Consider the following 19679-nt stretch of genomic DNA (forward strand, 5'->3'; position numbering starts at 1 on the left):
AAATTACCAAAGTAACTCCTTCGTCATTAGGCTGGTTAAGGGTTCCCCCGGTGGTTACAAGATGTTTAACATCAGACAGCATGGTGGTTGGTCTCTGTGTCTTTATGGTGTGCATGGAGGTCACGTTTACACCTACAGCAACAATAACATTACATAAATGATTTTATGACTTGTTAGTTTGCATATTAAATCAAAAATAAAATTGGAGCACAGATATAGAGAGCATTGTATTGAGACACTGAAAGCACACAGCTACAGTGTCTTATAAAACCTTTATAAACCCTTGAAAATTTTCACATTTAATCATGTTTCAACCATAAACATCAATGTATTTTGGTATAATTAGTTAATCAATGTCTTAATCTTTATAATTGTATAATAACCTAAGAGTCTAAAGCTGCAATCTTTAACTGGAAGGAATAAATAGATAATTCAGCTTGTGAAAGCATTACATTCACCAAAAAACACTTTATGATTGTTTAAAATAATAAACTGCAGCAGGTGTCAGATTTAACTTATCTTAGAAAGGTTTGATGACAGCTCTGGCTTAGCCATGATGCTTCTTAGAAAAGAAACGAGCAGAGTAAGAGACTGCAGAATGAAAATAGATCACCAAAAAGTCATCTGAGTTTCCTTCTTCCTGAATCTTTTTAGGGAGATTGCACTTTCTGTAAATCAAGGCAGGAATGTTATGAAATACTGCTCCAGGATGTGCTAACTAATAGCAATGAATGTGTAGGCTTGTATTTAATAAATTAAATATCAACAGTGATAACATTGCATGGCTAATTGAAAAGGCTGACTCCCACGCAATCTGCAAGGACAAATTATGCCTTTTGGGCAAATTTTAATGAAGAGCCCTCATCTGAACGATCATAATACCTACAATTCTAGTCAGAAGTTTACATAAAATCATCACTGGCATGAATATTATATTAATCCAGGCATTTTAATAATTCATCTGAATCGCTTTTACAGAGAGGAAGGATTATGCACCATTACACTAAAGTTGATTTTTAAAGCAAAAATTGGTAGCAAAAATTAGAATCTAATTTGCCTAATGAAAACAGCAGAACCTAAATGTGGATTAGGTAAGGCATATGACGTCACTTCCTATTGTTGCTGTGGTAATTTGTGAAGCTGTTTGGTGTTCAGCTCTCTTGATTTGATCTGATGTCTCTTTACTGTGACCTTTCTGAGTTATTCTACCACCCTAGATCTACCTTTAAGTGATTAAAAATCAAGATCTATCATACATCAGAGATCTGATCCATCTGTTTTTAACGGAGCTCTTTGCTCTCAGACCACATCAAATAAACAAAAACATATTACTTTATTCACAGCAGTCTGGGAAATAATGAATTAAAAAATCTGCCTGCTGCATTTACTCTTAACCCACAAAGAAGCGGGCATTAAAACAGTTCAACTTTGTAGATTGTTTTGCAGAAAAATGTGATGTTTTCAGATTGCTTTGCTTTTGTAAGGTTAAAGGTAAGATTAATTATGATATAAAATTATTTTGCATTTTGTACAATCCTCTAGACATTGACATGATCGCCCCAAAATTTTAAAAAGACATTTTAAAGAATAATCTGGTTCAGCGAATCACTTGACATATTCACAGAGATGTTGATGGCCAGAGTTTTTCAAGTTGTGTTACTTTGAGATCCTGTGGAGGAACTTATGGAAATTTCCTAACCAACAGCATTCTAATCCTGAACAATACAGCTCAATCGCCAAGTCTTTATTAAAAAACACTAGAAAAAAGGTCAGCATAGAGATGATGTAATATTATAACACTGGATCTTACAGAGTTAAAGCTGTTTTGATGTTTTTGGGGTCGTTATCTTGGCTGAACACCTAATTGTGTCCCACTTTCAACCTCGCTGCAGATTTCAGGTGAGGTAGAAGAATTGGAAGATAATTCTCTTTCTTTATCATTCCACTTACTTTGTGCAATAATGCTACCACTCCATACCTAACCACCGTCACATTATTTTTCAAGTCTGAAAGGCTTACCTGAGCTCTTCAAAAATACTCTTACAGGCATAATGGTCAAACAGCAAAGTATTTCGCTCATCTGATCATAATGTCTTATTTTTAAGTTTGTCAATAAGGTATCTGGCTTGTCTGTCTGAGCAGCTGTGAATTTCAAGGTTTCAAGTTTCAAGGTGTTGATTTTGAACCAGGCGCTTAGATCTTGGTCTTTATCCGTCAGTTTTAATCAGAGGGTTGCAATCTAATCATAACTGGGTGTTTGGACATGACAATGACCTCAAACCCATCCACTTATGTATTGTCTCTCCCTGTTTATTTATTCTACAGTGGACATTGAGAAAGAGCCAAAGTCTGTTTGTACATTCATGCCACCACAGAAAAACAATGGTTCAACAGTCACATCAAAAGTTCTCGATAAATCTGACGTCTATGCTACTGAAAAGTCTACGCAAACTTCTGAGCAGAACTGCATATTTTATAGTTTTCATATGAAATTCCTTCAAGCAACATCTTGATTAAACTCGACTAATGCGCCATGAAAGGTAGTGACTCATCAAGGAGAATGAGAGGACATTTACCCTCAGCAACCACCTCCTGGCATCGTCAAACGTGGACAATCTGTCTTTTCTGTAACTGCACAAACTTGATAAGGACAGAGAGCATACAACCCTGTTGCTATAGCAACAGAGGCTGATGGAGCCCTTGTGAGTGAGGGTATGCTTCATGGAGGCAAATCCCAGTGGGAAGGGGGTGGGTTTGGGAGATCACAACATGGGGGTGACGGAAGGAAAAAATCTGAAATGAACATTGCGGTGTGTGTTTGTGTGTCTGTGGTGGGTGGTCTTGATAGATCCACGATCCTATGAAAGAACTGTGCCATTTGTCATGTGATTTGTTGCAGGCTCATGCAGGCTGATGGCGCATTCAAACGGGGGAAAGAATATTTTATTCTATAACTTTTTATGGACATTGTGCATGTTTTATTTAAAAGCATTTTTTTTTACTGCTTCTCATTCAGTTCTTAATCAATTTCCTCTCCCTGCTATTTTATCTCTTCCATTTCAGCTGAACTATTGACCTTGTCGTTTTTCTATAGCAGACAATGGTCCAAATCAAATTTTGCTATCAGTGGGCCTAAAGCTGCATTTCACCTTCAAACAGGGTGACGTTCATGCACAGAGCAGCTCATCTAACCATTTAGCACAGTTTCAGTGTGGGTGTAAATTAAACATTAAACTAAGCATTTATCTTACTGATGGTTTGTGAACAGCAGGAAATATGGAGTATGACAACAAATGTTTCACCGTAATCGAAGGGGGAAAAGAGATCACAAAAAGAACATAAAAGATTCACAGAAAGGTTCACCATTGTCCTCCAGATATTTTCGGAGAATATAGCTCGTCTCTGTCCCCTCAAAAGTGTAGTCCAGAGGAATGTTTCCGTTGATATCCTGCAGCAAAATGTTAACCCCGGCCTGAAAAAGAAAAAAAGACAAACATTCATCAGACCTGAATCTGAGATAAACTGGAACTAATTATCAAGGCATTCCAGGTGCAGATCTGACTGGCACTGAAGATATTTTAAAGAAATACAGGGAATTAAATAAATTATTAGATAATCACCTGAGAGTTAGGGGTGAGGGAATCAGTAGCCTGCATTTATCCATGTATGTCAAGAGATTAATGTGTGCTTACTCAACAAGAGTGCATCCACTACAGTTCACCATCACAGCAGGAGATAAGACAAAAGGCTTTAAGTGATTTCAGAACCTAATCAATGTTTTCTAATTACTTGTCTGAGACAGAGGGGGGTTTATAAAAGGTGTTTTCCTCTAGAGAATGGAAGTGGTGCTTCCTCTGCTCTGCCATGTCAGTACATTGAGCAAAATGGCCTTAAAAAAATTAAAGATGGCTAAAGATCCACTCCATTGCATCATGAGCACCAGTCCCACCCATCAGTCATATTCTGCTTTACATAAAAGGTTACACCATAGTATTAAAGCAAAGCATGAAAATCTGAGTAGTGAATGTAAAAAGTCAAAATGCTGAAAGGTTGTGTTGCATATAACCATTTAGTGACAAATAATTGATCCATTTGTTGTTTTACACCCATGTGTCTTTGCAGCCTCATGGGGGGCAGCCAAATAACTACTACAGCAATGCATTATAATAATATAAGTGTTTTTTTTTGCTGATGTAAATAGGTTATCTAAAGCTATATCTTTATGTTTTTGTGAAAATGTTAACATTTCCATGTAAATTTCTTTAGTTCCACATTATTTTGCCCAAGACTTCTAAAAGGTTCTATGGCATGACTGGAAAACGTGAAAGTAAAACAAAATATTTTCTAGATGAAGAAAAGTGTTATACATAAAGCATGTATAAAATGGGAACAGCAGGTAGATGATAGATTAAGCAGCTGCTGGTTGTTTCCAGTCTTATTACCTGCACATTGTTTTGTATATTCCTTCAGCTAACCTATAAACTTGATTTCAAAGAATACATTTTATAGAGAAGAATTTTATTCTTAAATTATTTCGAAAGTCTCAACTTGGAGCAGATCATGTAAAAAGTTACTTCAACAAAGTTTTAAAACAATATTTATTATTTATAAAACATTTATTTCAACTACACAAAAAAATTCAAAGAATTGGCTCCTTAGGATGCACAAGGTTTTCAATTAGTTTCTGAATCTGTTTTTTTTCCTGTGAGGCTATTGTGCGTCAGCCTTTATTTAGTGAAAGTTGTTTTTTTCTTGCCAATGAAGGTTAGCTGCAGGAATATACAAAACAATGTGCAGGTAATAAGACTGGAAACAACTAGCAGCTACTTAATCATTATGTATAAAAGGCAGGAAATATCAAAGTTTGAAGCACCTTTTGAAAAGCAAAGGACCTGATTGGAGGGGAGGTACAGAACAGTGCAGCACAAAAACAACATTACATAATATTCTGTACACAAGCTGTACACACCGTCACACAAGCACACAGTCCACTTTCTAACCTCATCTATCTGATTTTATATTTTCATTTCTAAGTGTAATACTCTTGAGTATTTGTGGCTGTTTGAACTCCAACTAGGGTGCTGTCGTATATAGCATGCAGTCCTTACAGTTGGTACAGCTGTGCACTGCATTACTGATAATGAAGAAGTCGGCTTGAATGCACAATTAACTTCAAGGTTCAGAAACAGTCAATACCACTCTGTCAGGAAGGTTAACAGATCTTGTCTTGCTCAGTCACAGAGGACCAGGTTTGGAAATTAGCTAGACAACAACCAGCAAAGGGCAGAGACAATATTACAATTCATATTAAAACATGGGATGCAACAAAATACATAGGCTTGTAACACAAAAAATTTGACCCATCACGATTAGTATATACCAAAAATGTGTTGTTACACTTCTATTTCAACAGTTGTGTTTTGACAGACCAACTCCAACAACCAGCAGAGAAAATCTTACAACTTGACAGTAAATAGGGATGAACAATACAATTCAATTTAATTTAGCAGAGAAATATATTGTGATAAGAATAATCGTGTGACAACAGTTACATGCTGTATTTACATTTGAAAATATTATTTATACAGAACATAAGCATTATTTCCCAGTACAGTTATACAGCATAATATGATAAATGTAGCAAAGCAACATTTTTGATAGGGGATTTTCTTTTTTGTTTGTAGAACAATAGTTGCATTGGTAGGGCAATGTCACTGCATCTGATGATGAATCTAGAAGCAAAATGATCAAAGATGCACAGAGAAATTGACTCCTATTTTATTAGGAGTGAAAAGATGTTTTCAGTCGCTGTATGCATCATTCTTAAGCCCTGTCTGCCTGAAAAACCAAGAACCAGAAATATTTTTCTTACATTAAGTAGATGAAAAAGCCAAGGGCTTTCAGTAGAGAATGTCTTTTCAAAAGTCTCAGAGTTCTGGAGATATGAATTCATAATTTTATTGCAAAGAAAGCGGCAGCAGTGCTAGTGGTTTCAGGCAAAAAAATATATGTATTTTTTTTTCCCCCAGTGTAGTTCTCTTTTAGTCAGACTGTTCTGACTAAACTCAAAAATAAATTTCAACTGGTTCAGGAAATTTCAACACAAAATAAAATGTAAAGAAAATAAATTAAATTGAAGTTTCTGAATAACGAATATGTTAAAAAATAGTTTGCACGCCTATACTCTTACGGGAAGGTTAAATGCAGGTTAAGATAATCAAAAATCAGAACAAAGTGCATTAATTAAGCATAGAAAAGTCTTAGCTGTTTCAATGCAACATCACAAGCTAGAGAATAGTCTTTTTATTGCATAGAACATTATATTTATTGTTAGTGTTTTGGCATTTACAAATATCATGCCTGCATTCAAGTTTTCACTTGCTAAATACCAATCTCACCAAATCCCACCAGCGTTTATAAACAGTCAATGTCCAAAACTGGAGCATTTGGCAAAATACTGGAAACAACACAGTTTATTAATGGCTTACTTCCCTGCTGTTTGGAAGCAGAAGATAAGGGAATTAATATCATTGGCTGCTAAGTACTCCATCTTCTCATCAACCCCCACCCCTCGCTGTGCCCATGAGAGACTACTGGCAAACCTCTCCGTCAGCAAAAAAAAAACAAAAAAAAAACATTCAGTCTCTCTGCATGAAAATTGGAGACAGGAAATCACGGAGAGACGCACAGAGCAATAGAAGAGAAATGAGGAAAGAGATGGCAGAGTAGGACAGAACAGATTAGAACATATTAGCTGGTGTGTTCCTTCCTGTGCCAGTCAAAGATAACGATGGCTCAATCAGGCTCCTTTCGGTAAGACCACTCTTCAATTTCCGGTTAGAATGTAAACCTTTTAGATTAAGGACCTAAAGAAGATCACTTACAGCCACTCAGACAGAGAAGCCTCCCGTAATTATTTAAAAACAGAAAGTTCTAATTCAGTAAGCAGCAGGTAGAAGTCTTGGCAAAACCAAGGAAAACAAATCGACCTGTCATTATCATCAGCAATACCATGTCACTTCGGCTGCTAGATGTCTTGGGTCTGTACTGACTCTGAGTCTAGTACCTCATGCAATAGCCTGTCTAAACTGAAGGTCATCAAAAGGTTTGAATATTTGTAGGCAATAGATGAACTTGACCTCGGTTTTTTCTTTCTTCCTCAATTTGTTGTCTTCACTTTTGTCCAATGTTTTACCATTGACTAAGAGATAGGAGCTGGCACAAACATCAATGGTTTACTAGACCTTAGTTACTGTAAAATGTTTAGGAAATCACAGAAAAGATGCTGTAAAATGCTGCTAAATAAATTGTAAAACAAAATTTGGACCATAAAAATCCTGACAGCAAACAGCAAAATGGGCAAGAGATAAGGACAAACAAGAAATTATTACCCACCACTAAGAGGAATGAACAGGTGATAGGATTGTAGTGAAAAAGGAAGAACATAAGTTCTAATAAAACTCAAATTTTCTAACTCAAAAAGAAGTCTATGAAATCTTGAATTGTCATTCAAAATGCCTGTATTTGTGGAACCCTTCATTCATTCTAAGTATATCAAATCAAACAAGTTGTGCAAAATGTAACTCAAGGTTTATCTCATACTGAAGAGGACTTTCCTCTAAAGTTGAAATCCCTTCCAATCAGTCTAAGAAAATACCACTACATTAAAAAAAATGAATGAATACAAAATGTTTTTAAATTAGTGGTAGGAAGACTGCTGCTACTGCATTTGGCAGATGCTTTTATCCAAAATGACTTTCAAATTATAACAATACAGGTAACAAGAAAAGGTACTTAGAAGGAACAAGGAACTGGGAATTAATACTAGCCTCCAATCAAATTGGGTTTTTAAAATTTTCCACAACCTATCAATGATTAAGTTGCCGTTCATATCAAACAGGACAGTCTTAATCAGAAGCATCATTTTACAAAGTTTTAGACCTCTAAACACATTGCACAGTCATAGTCTTACTACCATGCATAAAGAAAGACATTTTCAACTATAAAACGATCTTCATTTTCCATTACCATATGTTCCTACAGAGTTTACTCCTGTTTGTATGGCTTGTTCACAGGAAAATAGCTTCCTCGGTTATAACGGGTAAACATTTAGTTACAGTCTCCAGTGAAGCAGTAAATGAGTCTGCTTGGAAGGAAATTAAATGCATCCAAATACGCACAAGCATCCTCACATACAGTATATGAAGCCATAAGCCATACCATACAGTAGCAGCTCACGTGTGAATTAACACCAATTTTCAGGGATTTCTTCAGATGTTTTTGTTCTTCCCAGAATCATCTTATTCTGATCTAACAGAAGGTTAACAGCAATCACTCAGGAGCTAATCAGAGGAATCAGGCTGTACAAGATTCTGTAGAGCTCTTCACGCCAGTCAGTCCTCTGTGGGTCTAATCAGCACCAGCAGAACCGTGCCAACCCATTGAGTGACTAGGCTGGATGTGCATGCCCTCCCCTGCAGATGGCACATTTCTCGTTGTGGACCTAATCAGTGCAACCTTAGCTCTTGTCAAAGCACTCTCCACAGAATAAGCTTTCTCTTTGATATCATGGTAATGCAAAATTTGGAAATGTTCAGATTTTTGAAGATGTAAATGGGCTTGTAAAGGGATGAAAAGTCATCTTTGAGGGCCTCTGGATTAAACAAACCCTCATCAATGAAATATGCCAACAGTCCGAGGGAAATTATCAGATGAGTGATGCCAGTAGGCTGACAAGCTGAAAGCAACTTCAGCAAGAAATCTGAAGGTCAACTAAGTCCAAACCACTAACATAATTTGTGAGTAACAAACAGAGCTAGAGGAATCGGTGAAATCAATCTTACTACAACCATAAAGTGCTCTGTTGCGTTTAGTGTTAGTGGATTAATCCTCCCACTTAATCGCATGTCTGTGTTTGTGCATCGTGCTCACCAGAAGGAGCAGCAGCACCATATCTGCGTGGTCGCACACACATGCTACATGCAGGGCTGTCCACAGGTCCTCGTCCTGCTGGTTGACATTTAGGCCCCGCTCGATCAGGAGCTCAGCTGCAAACACGTTATCATGGCGGGCACACTGCAGAAAAACCAGAGACCATGATTCCCATTAGTAGTTCAAATCCCATATTTGGGAAAAGCGTATATCCAGAGGCACAGCCAGCTTCTAGCCTTGAAACAGAATCATTGTGTGATAATTAATACTTGTGAAAATCATGTGGCATGGTAATTGATCTTTGTAAAAATCTATTGTGCAGAACTGTTGATGATTATAATCTTCTGAGAAGAAAATTATTAAGGCCCTGAGGAGATTATCAACAACAACAAAAACAAAACAAAGAAAAATAATATTCAAGGATGGGCTGTTCCTTATTCGGTTATTAAAACTACGACCGTAATGGGAGTATCTTACCAGGTGCAGCAAAGATCCCCCTGAGGAAGTGGCAGTGTTGGGGTCTACTCCCTCCTTTAGAAGACGCAACACTGCAACAGAATAAACATCCAGCTGTTAACAACAAGCACAGTCATTTTTATGATTACAATGAGCTTATGTGCTTCCTCCTTCTGTTCATCAACTATGACCAGCTTCATGTTCCTGCTGAAGGGAAGCATACCTATACTGGTACAAGAAAGGCTCAAAAGTGTTTCCTTGTTGTCCAAGTCCAATTTTGGCTTAGTCAATTAGAGCATCTTTATCCAAAAGTTTGCTTTGCTCCTTGTTTGACTTTTTGAATTCTGCAAATGAGATTTTGTAAAGCACACTTTTAGCGATGGATTTCTTATTTTAAGTCTGACGTGTTCTATTGTTTGTAATCTTCTCAAGCAAAAGGCCTTCACAAAACAGATCCCTCTGGAGGCCCTTGTGTTGGACAAGACATTATATATATATCAGAGAAAAGTGGGTAAATGTAAACCCATGCAGCACTGTCCAGATTTTTTTTCTAATGTTTTGAAAACCATGAATCTTTTTTTTTTGCCCACTTCATTATTATTTTCTACTTGGTGTTGATGTATCACATGAAATTCAGTACGATACATTGATTTTTGCAGTTGTAGTGTGACAAAATGCGAAAAGTTTAAAGGGATAGAAATACTTTAAGTATGCATGTTATACAGACAAGAAAACACATTGATCTCTGCTTCTCTGTGTCAAAATCAATAGGATTTAAGCATTCTGTAATTGCCCTTGATGTGTCGGTGTGGAACAGTGTTCAAACAGTACATGCACATTAGACAACTCCTTCCTCCTGCGGAAGGTCAAAACGGCATTGGGTTACACACACTTTCATCACTTACTACAAGATCAAATTGGACGCCCACCCAACTATCACACTGGGATAAAATTGTTAAAAAAAAAAAGAAGACTTTTCCAGACAAGTTTGCTTATTCAAGCCTTAGGCAAATGAAGAAAGACTACAAGTTTAAATAAGGGCTCTGTGATTTTGCTACACAGCTGATAAATTTTTCATGGAACAAGTGAGAACAAAGCAAACAGTGAGAGAGCAAGAGAGAAGGTGTGCTGGAGTGTGTGACAGAAACAGGGAATGATGGGTTTGAAAGAGAAGGTAGGAAAGGGACATTTATGTGATTTTAGTGTTTTGGACAGAACAACACGGTTACTCACTGTCACCACTGTCAAAATATACAAACAAAAGTATATCAGCCCAAATATAGTGGCCCTTTAAACTACAGAAGTCCAATATATTGAACCCTTATGATGACTCCCTTGAGGTTATTAAACTTGAACAGCCATGATTAAATAACCTCACTCCACCCACATGTAGACATAAAAGGCACTCACAAACCAGGAGGACTTATTTATTCTGACCTTATCTAAAAACAAACAAACAAAAATCCAGACCAATAAAATATGCACCTAATGGGGAAAAAAAGATGATTGAATATAATATGTTTATAAAGCATATAATGAACACTGTAGAATATAAAAAGACAAAATCCCCCAAATTACTAAATTAGCTCTGACTAATCTTGTACATGATAAAAACCACCCTTCTGTGATACACTCCCATCAACAAAAGAACAAGTGGTTCTCTATTTATGAGTCATTACCATTGAATGCCAAGCTACAGCTCTCTTCCCAGATACAGAGCACAAAACTCTGCAACACACACCAAGTTCATCCATTGCTGCATTGGCTAACAGCCTGGAGGTGACAAAGTCTGACCAAACCCAGCAAATATCCTGTAGCAATTCTTAAACATTAAATAGGAATTTTCAAAAATATTCACTCTCAACATGCAACATCAAAATTATGAATAAATGTCTGTGATATACAAGCATACACTTCCATGCAATTTATCTGTATGTGTTAGAAAAACACCATAACATATTTCTCTATCTTGTTGTTACATGCAGCACATACAGAACAATATTTGAGTATTTTTATACCCTCCTCCTAAATGATACTTTCGACAGCAAGTTAATATTGATCTTTTGTAACGTCTTTGCAAATGTGGAAAAAAAAGTTTGAAAATGTCTCTCGGCCTCATTTTCTAAACCCCATAAAATCTGCAGTTTTTCACAGGAGTGTGTATACTTTCGACAACCTGTCTCAATCAGAAATCCCTTTAATGATTTGCTTCATTTTCACATTTTGCCCCTTCTGTGTAAGAGATTTATTTACAAGTTAGAAGATACGCTCTCAGTTTAGTAACATTCACATAGAGACATTTCTATAACATGAAATTCATAAGTTTATAAGTCTGTGGTGAAGAGTGGGATGTTATCTAGAGTCTGTTTAAACTGATAAAAAACCCTGGTTTGGTTCTGTGGATTATTCTGGAGCTTCCAAAGCAGACTATGCAAAGAAAGAAGAGTCATAAAAAGAAAAAGAAAAAGGGAACAATGAGCATCTTCTTCACTGAGCAGTAATTCAACAACAGTGTCTGCAGTAGAGGTTTCTTTAGATCTGCTGCAGCAGAGATCACCACAAGAGAATCGCCACACCTATAACTATCAACACCAACTTTTTGAAGACTTTTAAATAAAAAGTGTTACTAGATTTGTTAATATAGTAAATCTTTTAATCTAGGAATCTATATTATCTCCATTTAGGGATAAAAATGTATTTTACACAAGCCATTTGTTAACACAAAGATACAAAATAGTTCCCAAAAAAATTGTTCTGTTGCCGAAAGAATAATATTTGGCACCAAGAAAGTTTTGAGTTGGAGTTATTTTAGATGGCACAGTATTTGTTCCTGGAGGTTAGCATAATTCCTAGATAAGAACAATTGTTCTTTATTTTACAAAACTTGCATAGCACTGACTGCTTTCTACTGAAGGAAGATACTGACGGCGCGTAACAATACTACACAACCCAGTTTTTCAATGAGTCATTAACACACTTAATGGCAAAACAATTTTAATAATTAGAGTTAAAATTGACAAAAAATCAGGTTGTATTCCCAGCTACACATTCTATCATTGCTTATGAGTAAGCAGAACTTTTGTTTAGTTGTTTTTTGTTAATTAACTTTGAACTGAATTAAAATTAATTCCACAAACACATTACTATACATAGATTGCATATCAACATTTTTATCATTTTTAAATCGCTCAATGGTAAATAGTTTTTGAATACTTCATGAGAAACCAACCAATCACAGTGGACTAAATTATTGCTGTTTTTAGCTGAATTTAAAAACAGAAAAAGAATGTCAAGAGTAAGTCAGCAATTAAATTAATAATCAGAAAAGATAGAAAAGTTTCTTGGAAATAAATAAAACCCACAAAATATCAAAGTACATTGGGAAAAATAGAGCTGCATTCTTCTGGTATCTAGTGTACATGTTGCAATTTGCAGATACTGTTCTCTGTAAACAACTTCCTGAATCAGCATAAGCTCATTTTCCAACAGAAGTCTGTTTGCATTTGTCAGTGGATTTATACCCAGAGGCACTTCAGCACCGGCTCAATAGCAACTCAGTCTCTGTCTCTAGTATGTAAAATGTCTAACCTTTTAGAGTCAGAGTGACATTTGAAAAAATCTGCTTGAGTTTTACAAAACACTATAAAACATGAGCAAAGAAAAATCAAGGGCTGAGAGGTAAATACTGAACTTAATGTCCTTAAAAAGGAAGAGAAAAGGGAATGAATTTCAGAATATTTAAGTGCAAATTGTTTTTGTTCCTAACTTTACCTACCATACAGTTGGAAAGAGTCCCTGAATGGGTTTTTAGGTTTCTAGAATCAGATGTTTATGTTTCTATTCCATTATGAATATTTTACTCCAGTTCATTATGAAACACTTTACACTAATAAAAACAAAATAAACTATAAATAAGCTAGATACTTATGCAGTGAAGCCTTCACATTTTAGAGTATGCCTTCAAGGGAAATACATAGTGTTGAAGATGAGAATGAAGGGGAAATGATAACAGGAAAATACCTTATAATAAATACCTTTTGTCTAAAAAATGAAAGGCAAGTTCTCAGATAACTTTCACCTAAATCCTGTACCGTATGCTCAAGACTGTGCATTGTAATGCATTACCTCTTTGCATTACTCCAACGTTGGGGGAAGAGGTACTTTAAATACGCCAGATAAACTTGGCATGTAATGATCTCTTGATGGATTATAGTACTTAACCCTGTCAGGCACCTTCAGGTACCTAGACACTGCAATCTTAATTTATACAGTATAGCACTTGTTAATTACAATAGTATATGTCAAAGTATGTATAAGAAATGTAAGCATACAAAATATTTTAATTGTTATAAATTCACAAAGAAATCTGCTGTTAATTAGTAGTGCAATAGTGTCCTGCCTGTTAAATGATCAATACGTTTTTTTGTTTGTTTTTATTAGTGCTGTTGCTCTCCTCTTTATAATGCAGGGACATCACAAAACTATTGACCACTCACAGCAGGAAGGCTAGGATAAACATTATAGATACAGTTAATTAGAGTGCTTAGATTACACTGGAATCAGCTAAAATCAATATCAGCAACTTAATCCTTTACAATAGTTGAGACTGAAAATCAACCACAAAACTCTGATTTATCCATATCTACAATAACCTTCTGTGGTACAAGGATACTGCATTTAAGCATCACAATGTTACCTTGACAGCAAAAAGGCAACGGCTTGACTCACTATATCAGTTCTGAGAACCACGGAGGATCAAAGGTAAAAGGATTTAAAGCACAAAGACAAAAAGAGAACACCAAGCAAAGTCTTCTAATTTTGCTGCTGATAGCATCTGGATAACTTATTTGCTCAAGTTAAACATGTAGCTAATAATATAAAGCAAGCTGCATTTCTCTCAGCAACATTTATTGAAATTTAACCCTTTCATGTCAGGTGATTTTTGGCTTTACTCAAGACAAAAGCCTTATTCAACACTTTAGTCTTGAGTATGGGTTTTGTGTATGCGTAGACATGTGGCACATGTAAGCTAGCTGTTACTTGGAGGAAATCTGTTTGGAAACATGAAATGTGTTTCCATGGTAACCAACACTTCTAGTTATAAAAAGTGATTTCAGGGTCAAGTTGATAAAAATGTTATTTGGTCAGAAAAAAGAGTGACTCTGAATTGGGGAGAAAAACTTGAGACTTAACTTGGAAAAAATTACTTCTCTGTTACTGTACGAGTGAAGGGACTATTGCAATGCAATAAAATATATAATGATGTTTTACTGGCTCAGTTTTCCTATAAATATAGACATCTTTAATCCCAGAATGATGGTGGTCTGAGAATTACCACTGTTTCCCACAGCCATTTATTTTTGCTTCCTCCTTCAGCCTTCTTTGAGTTTTTCCATGTGCAGAGATCAGACGAAGCTGAGAGACTAACTGATAAATAAAACACTGTTAAATATCTGGGGGTTCACACTTCAGTCCACAACATCACAGCCTTGCAGACTTCATTTCCTCGAAAACACTTCTGCATTGCACATTTGATACAATGGGAGCTGAAGTCCACAGAATATTTCTTTTAAAATATACAAAATATTTCATGAGAGAAAAAAATAAAAACTCTTCACATGGCAGTTCAATTTACTGTAATCTGCTAACTATTTTTGATAACGGAAAAAAATAATTTCCATCCTTAAATCCTGTTTGTTTTTACCTTTAACAAAATAACAGCCACATATCACTGCAGATATGATTTGATGCACACTGTGCTCCTAATTCAGGCATAATGTGTTACAATCTGTTAACTTTGTTTAATACTGTGTGTGCTTTTTCATGCTATTGCAAAAAGAAAATGGTAAATATAAATATTAAATATAAATATATATTTAGCTGCACTTAAATATATTGCTCATTGTAAAGACAGACAGGAAAAGCATTGGGTTATTAATGCAGGGAGTTGGGCGCAGTACCACCAACAATACCTCCATTTGCTTTGCTCTTCACAAGAGGATAGAAATGCTTATGGCTGAAAAGCAAAGGTGATATATCTTACCAGTGGGGAAATATCTGAGTATGAAGCTCAGACAAATGTCAAATGGAAAGATATTAAATTCCACTGTGTGAGCCTTATGAGCTTCTTTCTTCATTGTTCCTTGATTTGTAAGCTGTTGTCACACTGTTTCCTATCGTTTTGAAAAAGTGTTTGCTAAGTGGTGCATATTATGAACACTTCCTTAATGTATGAAGGTCTTTTCCTTTACCGTTGAAACAGAGGGCAAAGAGATGGATATTCCAGATAAGACTTGTTAAAAGTTATTTAACAAAGCTTAAACTGATTATTTTATATTTAAAAATTGATACATTTCTGACAATACAGGACAAAAACATGCAGAAACCATCATAGTCTGTTTGTTGAATAAGTTAATAACTTTGTAGCAAGAAGTGAGGTTAAATAGACTTTAGCTTCACTACATGGACAATAAAAAAACTTGTAAAAGTACTTTAACTGAGGCAACCCCAATTATAAGACTTGATTAATTATTAACTCCCAGAATAGCATTTATCTTAATTATTCAGTTAAAGTCAGACTTAAACACTGAGTGCAAGTGGATACAAAAGCTGCTGTTGCTTCACTCAGATTTCTGTGGGTATCTATCTGACTTTGATGCAGCTAAAAGACTAATTTGGGAAAACCAATTTCACCAAACGTCAAAATTCAGCTGAGACAATACTTGTATGTGATAGATAGCAATGAAAGGAGATGAGGTTTGCAATGTTCCAATCCAGGCAAAAAGTGAGATATTATTTTTCATCCTAACACTGTAATGATCTCCCTCAGCTGATGCCTCCTTTGGGCTCTACTTTTTAGATTTGACTTTCCCCACTCCTCATTCCACTTTTTCTTATCTCATCTCTCTGTATTTTACTTCCTGTACGACAAAAATGATTAGAGAAAAAAAAATTATGTGAATAACCCTGTTTGGTTTGGTAATGTTTTAAAATTTTCAATCAAGGAAAATATTCAGATCCAAAGCAAATATTTATGAAGGACTTACTGCACATTTGTATGATAATGTACATGTTTTACTTTTGGGAATAAGCATGCTAATGAATACTTTCAAAAACTTAAGAAACAAACAAAAATATAATATGTTTGATTATTATTCAAGATTCAGTAGGTATTGAGGATATTTAGCAGATAAATTAATTTTCTGACATTTTGAAACTTCATTATTGCAGTTTATCATTTTTATCAGCAAAGGTTCATGTAAACAAACTGCCTGTGGTCTCCCTGAGTAGCACTGGTACAGTATGATGCTAGACCTGGCCTTTATATCTACAAATCAAACATGAATGATGACAATCATCATGTTTGAATGATTATCTGTCCTTGGTAATTATAATAACAAAAGCTGGACCAATTGTAAGCAAATTTACAGGCAACAAAACCATCCAGTAAGAGCACAGCCTCACTTTTTTTCTGCTAATGTGGCTCCATATCTCACTCAGTCCTTCGTCCCCTCCTACTCAATGTTCGACTGCAGGGCGTTTATGTCTGCAAGTTTGCTGGCAGAATGTTTGTCAATGCAACATTGAGTGATGGTGAATTTCCAAGTTAAAAACACTGAACTGAAGCTGGAAGCTGAGGGGTGCTGCTTTATCAATAAAGGATATGAGAGATACGTATTGGTTTATGTATTTTTGACACTCTTCTTAAATGTTCCCTCAAAACTCAGCAGCATAACATTTTGCCATATCCTCAACAGAAAAAACAAGAAGGCAGACAAAAATCATGTTTTTTGTGGATGTTAATTTGAAAACAAAAGTATAACTCCTCCAATTTGCTCACTCTGCCAGCAACATGCTGTGTCCCTCTGAGAAGTCATTTCTTATAAGGATAAGTGTTACAGGTTCAAAGCCCAATAAAAAAATTCATGTTTAAATTCATGTTTATTCTTTTGGTTCCTCTATGTTTATCTTAGTGTTCTGATGAAATGGTTCACACTGAAATTATAACATGATGGACTAATAATGGATTATTACAGTAATATTTCAGTTAACATAACTAGAAAAACTTTAGAGGGATATAAATGAAAGAAGACATAGATTTAATAAACACTACATACTTTAATTTATCCTCTTTAGCAATACATTGATTGGTAACTTTTGAGTTACCCACCAACTTACTTCTATTTTGTTTTGATAATAACTCCAGTCCTAAAGGGAGCAACACACTTTTCCAAGATTCTGTCCCTAATGTTTCTACTGCAAGTCCACCGTTCACCTTGAACTCAAAGAAAAGTTCAGATAACAATCACATTGAGTGGCAAATGGTACTAGACCAGTACCAACATGATGCCTGGGCAACCAGGCGGAGGGTTAGCCGATTCATGTTGAGCCAAGAAACCTGTTACCAGTCTGGTCAATGCTACAGCACACCAGCTGCTCAGAGAGAGCCCAGTTGAAACCCATAGACAGGCAGCCAGGGTGAAGAGATTAACACACTGACCTGCAAAGAGTCCTGGTGAGACACAGATATGTCCCGACAGCTGGGTAAATGACTGGCAACCAGCGTCATAAACAAAAGAAAGGCAGTGAACTTGGACAGAAATCAATGCCTCACAGAGTGGAGCGTGAAGTCCTATTGAATTTCACAAGTTTATTGACAAAATAATCTCATAAAACAGTGTTGAGAGTGTTTTTAACAGCGAGCTGCATTGTAGCAAGCATGAGATGGAGGAAGAATTAATAGATTGTCAGAGAAAAACTTGTAAAGTCTTGTTACCGTAGCAATAGATAAATGAACAAATGAGCTCTCCCCACCAGAGTTGGGCACCTCGCTCTGCTCTTTTCTTCTGTCGTAAACAACTAAGAGTAAAAGCTGTTGCACAAAGTGGAGATGCAGCAATTCAGGCCTTTAGTTTTTGTTGAGCTCTGACCTGCTTATTCAGATTCAGGCTGACACACATATAAACTCATTAGCGTAATATTAGCTTTAACTCCACAACTAAATGTGACAAACACTGACGATAAAATAACACAAAAAAGACCCTACAGATTTCTTGAAATTAAAATTATTAGTTTCTAATCCAACAGAAAATGAGCTGATTACAAGATTATTCCCATTTATGAATCAAAGCACATCTTTGTAACCTTATTTGATTCTTACTAAACCGATAACAAAATTTCACCAAGACACACTGAATTAATGGATTTACAGATGGAAAAAATGAGAGTAGGTTCAATTTCCCTGACTTCCTGATAAAATCTTCGAATAAGAATTTAACTGGAAAAACCTGGAAAAAATGCTAAATTAACTGTACAAATTACAGCTGCTTGATTTATGTTCATGCCAACCAGATTAAAGCAACAGAAGGACTGTTACATGTTATCTTGATAACTTTACTTTTATGTGTAAAGACTGCATGATTTGCAGAACAGATTAGTATAGCAGAAATAAAGAAAATGAGATTGTTTTATCTGCAAAGCCGTTCCTCAAAATCACCTTCTCCTATCAACATCACAAATCCTCCCTGCTCAGGTACTTTTGTCCTTGAGGACAGTTTGAACAAGGATAAAAGCTTCTTTCTGCTTTCCTCAGTTGAGTGGGCAGCTTCCAGCTGAACAAATTGACCGAGCTGCAGTGAGCAGCTCTGTTTTGGCTCACAACTCCTGCATTAGTGTTGACCGAGTCAGATGTAGTTTGTCACTCATTTGTCAACATGTGCCCTCCTGCTTTCTAAATACTAGCAAGCATGCACACTCCTAAATACGCACAGTTTTAAAGTCTTTTGGGCCTCTTCTCATTTTGGTACAGTACAATTATAATTTATTGGCGTTATTAATGTTACACCAGCAAAACGTAGGGCTAAATAGAAAAATTAAAGAAAAAGGAAACATTATTTTTCTAATTTTTCTATTAGAAACTTTAAAAGTGTTGGATGGATATGTATTAATCCCCCTGAATCACAATTCAGCAGCAAGTCTTTAAGAGTATAGCATCGCAAAATAGCCCCAGCTCAGTTATGTGGGATGGAGAGCCTTGGTTTAGTCTTGTGGTTTTCAACAGTATTTGGTTGTGGAGCTAAAACATTGAGATATTAATATAGGTTGTTGTCTGGCTGGGAGGTGAACCCCAGTTTCACTTTAAAGCACTTAACTATATTAATCCATCAACTCTGACCATCCATCCTTTCCATACATAATGGAGGCCCCACACTATATTTGTGTCACTGTCATGTTTTACAATGGAGATGTAAAAATGTTGAATTTTGGGTTAATCAGAGCAAATTCTTTGACAT

At 35.8% G+C, this 19679-nt stretch overlaps 1 protein-coding gene across 4 annotated transcripts in view; it reads right to left on the minus strand.

Moving 5' to 3' along the window:
* Positions 1–19679, minus strand: part of myo16 (myosin XVI) — a 122294-nt gene that overhangs the window by 74039 nt on the left and 28576 nt on the right. For all 4 annotated transcript variants that reach the window (XR_004339874.1, XM_032567383.1, XM_032567382.1 and 1 more), the window contains exons 3-6: positions 9409–9479; positions 8932–9075; positions 3364–3472; positions 8–132 (exon numbers count right to left, since the gene is read on the minus strand). Coding sequence is in view for 3 of the 4 variants with exons in the window: in XM_032567383.1 (XP_032423274.1) it covers positions 8–132; positions 3364–3472; positions 8932–9075; positions 9409–9479 (449 nt within the window). In the remaining variant the exon portion in view is untranslated. The remainder of the gene's footprint in view (positions 1–7; positions 133–3363; positions 3473–8931; positions 9076–9408; positions 9480–19679) is intronic.

This window comes from Xiphophorus hellerii, chromosome 7 (genome assembly GCF_003331165.1).
Source record: "Xiphophorus hellerii strain 12219 chromosome 7, Xiphophorus_hellerii-4.1, whole genome shotgun sequence".
NCBI classification, from domain to species: Eukaryota; Metazoa; Chordata; class Actinopteri; order Cyprinodontiformes; family Poeciliidae; genus Xiphophorus; species Xiphophorus hellerii.